Source organism: Hemiscyllium ocellatum, chromosome 14, assembly GCF_020745735.1.
Source record: "Hemiscyllium ocellatum isolate sHemOce1 chromosome 14, sHemOce1.pat.X.cur, whole genome shotgun sequence".
NCBI lineage: Eukaryota > Metazoa > Chordata > Chondrichthyes > Orectolobiformes > Hemiscylliidae > Hemiscyllium > Hemiscyllium ocellatum.
The window spans coordinates 61748708-61759721 of record NC_083414.1 but is presented as its reverse complement, the minus strand read 5'-3'; the positions used below and the strand labels follow the sequence as shown (position 1 = coordinate 61759721).

Genomic DNA, 11014 nt, shown 5'->3' with positions numbered 1-11014 from the left:
GCTGCCACAAGATATCTCACTCCAATATGGTCAGGATCCAGTTGCTGTAGCAAATCTGAACCACTGTTTCAAAAATTGCTAGTTTCTTTTCTCCCCCAAATACCAGTGTAGTCTCTGGCCTTTACCAAGCTGGCATGGCTTGTTTGTTTGTAGAAGGTGGTTGAATTTAATATTCCAAAGGATCTGGTCAAATTTATTTGCTGCTGTTTAGAGCAGAAAACACTTGATGCAAGCTGTCAATAACCCAGACACACCCAACCAATCTGTTTATCCCAGCCTAGTTTGTGTTTCAAGGGAATGCTGTTTTAACAATGCATCTGTTGGACAGCTGGTGCCTTTGTAGTCAGCACTAACATTCGAGACAGTGTGTCTTGCCATTTGCAACTTGAGGGCTGCTTAACTGGATGGCTTTAGCCATTAGATATTTCAACATTAGGCTGCCATTTTATTGAAGTGAACCCGTATGCAGTATGTTTGCTGTCAATAGTCAAGCCATTCACAAATAAATCATCATTCATGTTGGAGTACATGAATGAGAATAGGTTTTTACTATTCAGAGAGATTCCTCATGTTTGAAGAAGTCGTGGCATTGCCACAGAGTTAGCTGATATGGGCTCTTGATGTTTTCTGCTTCGGAGAGTCAGTTGGTAGTGTTGCCACTGTTTCGTTTTAAAGGAGTTCGAACTGAACACGTAGAAGCCTCTTACCTCATGATTGTCCCTTAATATTTCTTTTTTCTAATTCAATCATCCGTAACTGGCAGCATTCTTACCTCTGCGTTGAAATGTTGTGGGTTCAAGCTGTATTGGTAGAGCAGGCTCAAGGGGTCAACTAGTCTTCACCTGTTCCTATTTCTTATGGTCTTTTCCAGAGCATTGAGCCAATTAATCTTGGCTGACATATCAGGGCAGTGCAGTGAAGCATGCTACACTGTTGTAAGTTCTGTCCCTTGCTGAAGCATTGAATCCCTACAGTGTGGAAACAGGCCATTTGGCCCAATGAATGCGCATCAACAATGAGTGACCCATTCCCTACCCTATTGCTCTACATTTAATTGCCCTACCCAATTAGTGCACCTAAGCTGCACATCCCTGAATACTATGGGCAATTTAGCATGGCCAATTCACCTAACCTGCACATGTTGGGATTGTGGGAGGAAACCCACACAGACACCGGGACAATGTTGAAACTCCACACGCAGTTGCCCGAGGCTGGAATTGAACCCGGGTCCCTAGTGCTGAGAGGCAGCAGTGTTAACCATTGTGCCACCATGAACTAAAGCTTAATGTTGCTGTTCAGGCCAATGTCTGAGATCCCATTGCCCTATTTTGAACGGCCGTGGATGTTTTCCCTGGCATCTTGATTATCTCTAACTGACGTTGCCAAAGTAATTAGTAATGATCGCATTGGTGTTGACAAACTCTTGCTGTATGCAAATTAATTGTGTTCTAAATTGGAAATTAATTAATTGGCTGCAAAGTACCCTAGAAAATTGTGAATGATGCCATTTAAATGCAGGATGTTTTTTCTGTAAAACTTAATTTTCTGTTAAAGTCGGCTGATGTCCAAGCCTTACTCCTACATCTTCGAGTATACCTTTTCTATAATTGGCTGCAGCTGCTGAAAATCATTTACTTTATCCCTTTTCTGTTCCAGTTCATCCTGAATGTTCGTTTGGATTACAGAATCTCCTGCCTTCTGTCCATATTTAAACGAGAGTTTGATGAAAGCAATGCACATCATCAATCAACCGACTCCCCACCAAGTATCGGATCAGCTTCTCAGGAGGGTGCAAGTAACGTTCCAGGTTTGTGTCAAATGGTTGGAGTGAAAGAAAATACTTTGATTTTATGTCTAGAGTAATGTCATTTCATGTGGAGCAGCATGATGGCTCAGTGGTTAGCATTGCTGCCTCACAGCACCAGGGACCTTTTGAGCCACTGCCTGTATGAGGTTTGCACATTGTTCCTGTGTTCTGTGTGGGTTTGCTCTGGTTTCCTCCCGCAGTCCAAAGATGTGCAGGTTGGCCATGGGAAATGCAGGATCATAGGCATAGAGGAGGGGTGGGAGTCTGGGTGGGATGTTCTTCAGAGAGTCAGTGTGGATGTGTTGGGCTGAATGGCCTGTTTCTCTACACTAAGGATTCTATATTAATCAATGTTCTGAAATGACTGGTCCCAGCCATTATTGGAGACGCTGGAGCAACTGGAAATGTACGAAATCTTAAATTTTTGAAGAGATGTTTGACAAATACTTAACTGGAATATCAAAGTTCGTCTCAGTGAATGAATTGATTGATATGGTATTGCATTCATTGCAATCGGCTGCTTCCGTAACCCCTCGATTTCTTGGATTTATTTTATTTTGCAGGCACATTAGATTTTGAGCACATTGAGGAACAGGCTGAAGGGATCTTTGGTGGAAGGCAAGTATGAACAACCCATTGTCTGTTAAAGTGCCTCAGACATTAGTATGAACGAGGCACGCTGTGTTCTACAGTTATTGTCCCTTATCCATTTCCAGTAATGGGTAAACAATGAGTATCCAACCAAGGCTGGGCCATGGGAGCACAAGCTCAAAGTGGGCTGAATGTTGTGTTGAGGTTGTGTCATCTCTGCGTGGGGATTTGGGAATGCTGCAGGATGTTCGGAGCACCAGCTGCAAAGCGGGTGTTCGTGGTCTGGGCATATTTGTGTCATGCAGCTCATCATCTGAGGCCTCTTGAGTATCCCAAATTATGTTTTATGTAATTTATCCAAGATAATAAAGACATGGAGAGAGCAGGAAAATGTCTTGATACCAAGACTCACTCTCTCTTGGTCTAGTTACTGGATGTACAGGAACAGTGGGTATTACTGTCTCCTGAAGCCTCCACTATTGTATTGACTGCGAACACTCCATGGAAGACTGGTATGTGTACACCCTCTGATGTGATGAAGCAGGTCCATCTTCCTGACCATTTTCTTCAACTCCCAGAGGCATGAGCATGATCTATAGGTTGGTTGAAGGACTGCTGAAGTGTTGGATGTATTGGATTGTAAGCTGGCCCTTTAAACCAAGGTCCTGACTGACTCTCCAGGCCCAGCATATTATATTGAGGAGGGGAGGGGGAGATGGCTGAGAGATAAATAGGAGGGTGGGGCTGGGAAGGCAATAGGTAGATGCAGGTGGGGGATGCTGGCAATAGATGGGAGAGGCGGGTGGAGCGGATAGGTGGGAAGGAAGACTGACAGGTCAGTCAAGGGGGTGGTACCAAGTTGGAGGGTAGATCTGGGATGATGTGGGGGTAGGGGAGGAGAGGTGAGGAAACTGGTGAAGTTGACGTTGATGCCTTGTGGTGTTTACTTGGCCATTATTTAATCCTTGAGTAATGTCACAAAAACAGATTGCTGTGATATCTTTACGCAACAGTTTATGAAATTTTATTATACAAAAATTGACTGTTGCGTTACCGCATTTCAATGTACATCGCACTTAAAAATTGCGGCTCGTATTCCACTGAGGGGCGCAGATGTTATGAAAATTGTTCTGGAAATGCAAGTTCTTTGATTTTGTTGACATTTGCCACCACTTGTGTTACTTCATTTTTTTTTCTCTCCCTGAAATGCAGTGATGAAAACACTCCATTAGACCTGGATGATCATGGAGGCAGAACGTTTCTACGGGTCTTGCTTCACCTCACGATGCATGACTATCCACCCCTCGTGTCTGGAGCCCTCCATCTCCTATTTAGACACTTCAGTCAGAGGCAAGAAGTTCTTCAAGCATTTAAACAGGTATCTAAGGGCATTCGCTCGCTCCTGATTGTTGATGTAAGCACTTTTCATTCTGCAGGTCACACCTGTGATCTGAGGACTTCGCAAAAGTTGACCAATTGAGGGAAGTGCTGCATTGTTGTACATCTTGAAATCATATCTGCCAAGGAGCAATTGTAGCAATCAGTGGGACTAGGTTGCTTTGGCAGATATGAGTACATATGAAAGCAAAATACTGTGGGTGTTGGAAATCTAAAGCTAACACAGGGAATGGTAGAGAAACGGCATCGGTGAAGAGAGGGAAACTAGTTACTGTTTTGAGTTTGGTGCAACTTTTCTTTGGTTCTGGAGACTTTGGAATTCTGAAGCTCAGTCATATTGAACTCCGCATTAACTCTTGTTTCTCGCCACAGTTGCCACAGGACCTGCTGAGTTTCACCAGCATTCTTTTTGTTGCAGGTTTATATATGCTGTGTAGTTTGACTTATTTCAAGAGTATTGGTGAATGCTTCAATGTATGATACCCATAAAAATATGAGTATATTTTTATAAACCTGACTTGGTTAAGCACTTGGTTCCAGACACTCTGATCATTCCCTCCTGTGGAGGGGCAGATTGAACATAGGGACAGCAGCAGTAGGCCACTTTGACCTTCTGAACCTGCTCCACCATTAACAAGATCACTACTGATTTGGTTTTGGTATTGACTCTGCTTTCAATATCTGGCTCAATGACCTTCAACTCCCTTGTCTATCAAAGACCTAATTATCTCAGCAAATGTCACTTAGCGCTCATCAGCCCAATGTTGGCCAAGTCTTGCTGCATTTGAACGCTGACTGCTATCGTACTTGAGGGAGTTGCAGATCGGTTTTGAACATCCTCATTTCTGACCTTAAGTTGGAAGGAAGGTTGTTAATGAAGCAGCTGAAAACGATCGGGCCTAGGATACTACCCTGTGGGACCCTTGCAGACATGTCCTGGAGCTGAGAAGTCTGACCTGCACCAACCACAACCAGTTTCCTATGTGCTACGTATGACTCAAAACGACAGTGTAAGGGTCTCTCTTCTCTACCCACCCTTGTACTCACCTCTGGAATTCATCTGTCTTGAACCTGTTTTGAACCAAGGTTGTAATGAGATCAGAAGTTGAGTGGCCCTGGCAGATCAAAACTTGAAGGACAGTGAACCTGTTATTGCTAACCAAGTGCTACTTGACAGCACTGTTGAGGCCCCTTCCATTGCTTTACTCACGATGGGACTGTAATTTGCCCTTTGGATTTATTTTGCATTTGAAAGACAGGACAATAGTTTTGGCAATATTCAATGTCTTCAGCTGTTTCTTGCTATTATAAGGAGTGAATGAATTGGCAGCTTTGATGCTGAAACCTCCAGAGGATGTTTATGGTATTCGGCATGCAATTAGTCCTTCACTAGTTGACACCTCATCTTGAACTCTGCTGGGCGCTGCTGCTGGCATTCCCTCCTGAACTCTCCATTGAACCACAGTCAATCCCCTGGTTTAATGATAACCATAGAATGAGAAATTTGCCAGGTCATGAGATTGGAGATCGTGTTACAGTATGATCCTGCTGCTGTAGACAGCCTACAATGCCTCATGGTTACCCAGACTTGAGTTACTAGGTCTGTTCATTTGGCACAGTGGTAGTATCTCTCAACATGATGGAGCGTATTCCCCTGTTGTGAAGATGGGACTTTGATCTCTGGTAGGGTTGTACAGTGGTCCGTCTTACTTCACAGAATGCTGCATCTGCAACAGGCAAATTGGTTCGATTGAGGTCAAGTATGTTTCTCCCTTTTGTTAGTTTCCTCGATGCCGGTCACAGACATGGTTTAGCAGTAATGTTCTCCTTAGGACTTGACCAGCTCAGTCACTCATGGTGCTGCCGAGTTACACTTGGTAATGGACATTGAAGTATCGCACCCCCAACCCACCCAGAGTACATTCTGTGCCTTTGCCACCCTGAGTGTTTCCATCGAATGGCGTCCTAGCATGGTGCAATGCTAATTGATCAGCTGGGGAATTACCTGCCAGCAAGGGGCTTCCAAGCCCATGTTTGACCTGAGCCTCCAGCCAGTAAGGTGTCAATACTGAAGGTCATGAGTTGGAGATGCCAGTGTTGGACTGGGGTGTACAAAGTTAAAAATCACACAACACCAGGTTATAGTCCAACAAGTTTAACTGGAAGCACACTAGCTTTCAGAGCATCGCTCCTTCATCAGTTGATAGTCACCTGATGAAGGAGCGTCATTTCGAAAGCTAGTGTGCTTCCAATTAAACCTGTTGGATTATAACCTGGTGTTGTGATTTTAACTTAATACTGAAGGTCACTCCCTCCTGACTGAATAGCACTGTGCTGCCACTCCCGGTAGGTGTATCCTGACCCTGGTGGAAGAGGGACCATGTTAATGTTGCAAGGGATGTTGTTTATAAGGTATGGTTCTGTACATATGGCCATGTCAGGCTGTTGTTTGGCTGGTCTGAGAGACAGCTCTTCTAGGTCTTTTCACATGCCAAGCTCTCTGCCATGTGCGCTGTCCAGTCTCATTCTTTGACACACTTTTTGTGGTTTGATACAATTGAAGGACTTGCTAGGCAATTTCAGAGGGCAGATAGGATTGTGGCACAGTGGTTAGCACTGCTGCCTCACAACGCCAGAGACCCGGGTTCAATTCCCAACTCAGGTGACTGACTGACTGTGTGGAGTTTGCACATTCTCCCCGTATCTGCATGGGTTTCCTCTGGGTGAATTGGCCATGCTAAATTGCCCGTAGTGTTAGGTAAAGGGGTAAATGTACCGGAATGGGTGGGTTACGCTTCGGTGGATTGGTGTGGACTTGTTGGCCGAAGGGCCTGTTTCCGCACTGTAAGTAATCTAATCTAATAAAAAAAATCAGCCACATTACTGTAGTCAGGAGTCACATGTAGGCCAAACCAGGTAAGGATGGCAGATTTCATTCCTTAAAGAGTACTGATGAACCAAATGGATTTTTGTGACCGTGGTTCCATGATCATTAGACTTGTAATTCCAGACTTTCAAAAAAAATCTACCAGCAGCTGTGACAGATTATGAACCTTGAGTTGGCTAGTGACTGAACTTTCTAAAATGAGCAAAGCATATGGTGGTTAGAAAAGACCTTGAGTCAGAAATTGAGATGTGGCAGCCCCCTTCATTCTATTGTTGAGGAATTTTCAATCTCATTTCAAGTATTTATGATTTGTGATTTTGCCAATTTTGAAATCAATCCATTTCCTTCACTCTCCATTATCTGACACAACCATTTCCTGGCTATCTGGATTACTAATCTAACAAGAATACCACTATGCCATTACCTTCCCCTCACTGTGAATCAAACTGACTATCCTAAGTTAGTTTGGCATGTTTTTTTTCTCACTCTAGAATATGTAGAAAATGCTGTCCAGTTGCAGGATCATATCTAATAATGGGCATGGTGTCGTTAGCTGTGTAGGTACAAGCTGTTTGCTTGCCATCATCAAGCCAAAAAAAAATTCTGCCAGATTCTGAAATGAGTCCATTTGAATTTCAGTGCTACTGTGCTGCCATGAATTTGGCTCGATGTTCCAAAGACCCACACGTTGTAGCAAACAGCACATTCTGTCAGCTGTTCACAACAAGCAATGTACAGTACTGACTATACCCAACCAGCCTGTGTACAACATGATATTTCACCTTAAGATGTGACTCTACAGTTGACCACATACTGGATAATCCTGAGCGTGTAAAGAACTATCCTGGCAACTAATTTAGGATTGTCAGTTGGGCTCAGTGTGGTGCAGCTGTGTATGCTGGAAGCTACATACATTAATACACAGGCCCTGTTCTTTCCATGCAGAACATAAATGTGCATATTCCTCCTTCAAGACATCAGAATAGGTAAGTCATTTTCTGACCCATTAGTTATAACATTGTCATGAGGAAAGCATCAAAAGCCTTCTATGCTCGCTTTGAGCAGAATTTTGGCAGAGAGGTAACACCTATTCCAACAAGTCTTAATGAAACTATCCCAACAGTCACTGCCTCAGAGGTCAGATCTGTTTTCCTTTGTGTGAATCCAAGGAAGGCGAGACAGTATCAGACCATGCACTCAGCATGCGCAGATCAACTGTAGAGGTCATCTCGGACATCTTCAACCCCTCTCTGCAGCAGGCCACTGTCCCTGCCTGTTTCAAGAGGGCCAACATCATCCCTGTGCCTAAGAAGGCTTATGCAGCATGTCTCAATGACTACCACCCAGTGGCCCTAACTTCAGTGGTGTTAGGCCGGAACCTCGGGATTCCAGTCTTTGCAAGTTCTTTGGAAGGAGAGACCGCACCAGCTTCCTTAGTTTGGAGCAGAGCACCGTTTATTTTACAGAATCATAACTGGCAAACTATACAACGAATTCTACAGCATGCAATTCGTTGGAGAAGGCGTTCTGTCCCTCTGCTCAACTTCGCCCCAGTTATACTCCTCGCTGGCCAGTGCTCCAGGTCAGGTGTCCACGTCTGGCCTTCCTGTTGGCTACTCGTTCCCGGGCAAAGCGTTCCGCTCTCTGGTTGGATGGTTTGAACTGTCTGTCCGTTTGCCTCGGAGCGACCAATCCCGTAGACATTGTGGGGCCACTGGTCCTGCTTATTTAATTAGTGGTTTACCAGAAACAATAGTTCATTACCATTTAAGTGAGTAGTTTCGATGGTTCAATCGACAGCTCAACTAATCCAATTAGCAATGTCTACCGGTTACAAATTCCAGAGGTACAATTAACAGGCTGTCTATCAGCTAGCCTCTGATCAGATTAGGAGGCCAGTTCAGTAATCATAGTTTAACCATTTCAGGCCCGGTATTAAAAGCACTTGTTACAGTTATAGTTTTTTCCCTCCCTGGATCTAGTGTGCCCACCCCACTAGTACAACTACCCCAACAGTGGTCATGAAGTGTTTTGAAAGGCTAGAATTGGCATGAATCAACTTCAGTCTCTCCACTACTCTTGACCCACTCCAATTTGCTGATCGGAACAACAGATCGCTGTTGGATGCCATATCACTTGCCCTTCACTCTTCTCCCCCACCCCTCCCACCAAAACCCGAACATCTTGACACCAAGAACAGCTACGTAAGAATCCTACTCATTGACTACAGTTCAGCCTTCAAAACTATTATCCCCTCGAGACTGATTTACCTAAACTTAGTGATCTCTGACTAAACCCCACTCTCTTCAACAAGATCCTCAGTTTCCTGACCCCCATATCATAATCAAGATTGGGGACAATATTTCACCTTCATTAACACTCAACAAGGGACCGCCCCAGGGGTGTGTACTCAGCCCCCTACTGTACTCACTGTATACCCATGACTACATCGCCAAATACAAACTGATGCCATTTAAAAGTTTGCTGATGACACCACCATTGTCGGTCGAATCTTAGATGGGAGGTGGAAGACTTGGACAAATTATGCACTGAGAACAACCTAGCTCTCAATGCTGGAAAAATCAAGGAACTCATTCTTGACTTATGGTGGGATGTTACTCATGCCCACCTACACGTTAACAGCACAGAGGTAGAAATTGTGGAGAGTGTCAAGCTCCTGGGAGTGGTTGTCTACAACAAGCTTTCTTGGTCTCTTCATGTGGATGCACTGGTTATAAAGGCCCAACAACGTCCCTTCTTTCTCAGGCAGCTGAGAAAATTTGGCATGACGGTGAATGCCCTTGTCAACTTTTATAGTTGCGCCATTGAGAACATTCTGTCTTTATGTATTGCTACTTGGTATGGCAACCACACCATTCAAGATCTGAGACGGTTACAGAGAGTGGTGAACTCTGCCTGGACAATCACAAAGGCCAACCTCCCATCTATGGAATCCATCTACCATGCCCGCTGTCAAGGAAAGGACGCCAGCATTCGCAAAGTTCCATCTCACCCAGGCCATGTTTTTCTCTAACCTCTACCATCGGGGAGAGGGTACAGAAGCCTGAACATATACATCAGCTGGTTTTGCAACAGTGTCTACCCTACTGTTGTTAGAATACTGAATGGGCCCCCAAAGTCTTAACCTTGACCTGTACCTGTGTGTTTGTTTTTTGCTGCTATTTATCTTTTATTTACTTATCTATGCTATTTAACTCTCAATTTAATTCAAATAAAATTGAAACCAAGTTTGGTAGTTAACTGTCAATCATCTACAAACTGGAGTCAAAATGTGTTGTGTTGGAAAAAGCAAGTCCAGTGGCATCTGACAAGCAAGCGAGTTGACTCTCCTCTTCAGTTGCTGTCTGACCTGCTGTGCTTTCTCAGTTGCTGAAAATCATCTATGAACTTGCCCTATGGCAAGTGCCTTTACCAATCAGCACTCTTGTCTTGTGGAGTGCAAATGTTGTTTTCCCTTAACTTTGGTATGTTTGTGCAACCTGTCTTGATGAGTGTGCATTTGGTAGCTTCAACAAAATGTCTCTCTTCTGAAATACTCAAGTTCTGTACTTCCAAACAAATACAAGTTGCTCATCATTATAGATCCTAATTTTTTTTCCTTTTCAAGGAAATAAAACATTACTTGGAGTTGGCCAGTAATTGGCTTTCTTTTGTCTAAAATGAGCAAAGCGTATGGCAGTTAGACAAGTCCATGAATCCGATATTGAGATGTGGCAGTCCCCTTCATCCTGTAGTTAAGGAATTTTCAATCTCCTTTGAAGTATTTATGACTTGTGATTTGCCAATTTTGAAATCAATTTGTTTTCTCCACTCACCATAATCTGACCCAGCTAGCTTCTGCTAATATCCACAGCTACTGAAGAGTGCCATTTTCATCCAAGGTAGGGCTACAACACATTTTTCCCCATTAACCTTCCATCTGAAGATACAGTTCCAATGAAGTTGGTCAGCCCGGTTGGCTGGATGGCTGGTTTGTGGTGCAGAATAATGCCAACAGTGTGGGTTCAATTCCCGTGTGACACTGGGTATGGTTGAGGACTCTCCTCAACATCGCCCATCACTGGAGACATGGTGACCCTGCATTAGACCACAGCCAGTCATCCCTATCCAATGAGAGAGCATCCCTCTGGCCCAGAAGGACTACGGTGACAGTGTAACAATTCCACTTGCGTGTGGGAAGCATGTCCTGGTATACCTTGCAACTTCTAATGCTGACAACTCAAGTGTACATCTAGGGTTGCCCCATGCAAGCTTCTACAAATGATAAATTCCAGGTTATTTGGCTGTATGGAGGCTGTCCTGTCGTGTGA

The 11014-nt window shown here is 44.1% G+C and overlaps 1 protein-coding gene across 1 annotated transcript in view; it reads left to right on the top strand.

The window, feature by feature from the left end:
- itpr1b (inositol 1,4,5-trisphosphate receptor, type 1b) overlaps positions 1–11014 on the top strand; it is a 505447-nt gene that overhangs the window by 213785 nt on the left and 280648 nt on the right. Inside the window, exons 24-26 of the mRNA XM_060835732.1 lie at positions 1657–1807; positions 2371–2425; positions 3611–3776. Of these exons, the coding sequence (XP_060691715.1) occupies positions 1657–1807; positions 2371–2425; positions 3611–3776 (372 nt within the window). The remainder of the gene's footprint in view (positions 1–1656; positions 1808–2370; positions 2426–3610; positions 3777–11014) is intronic.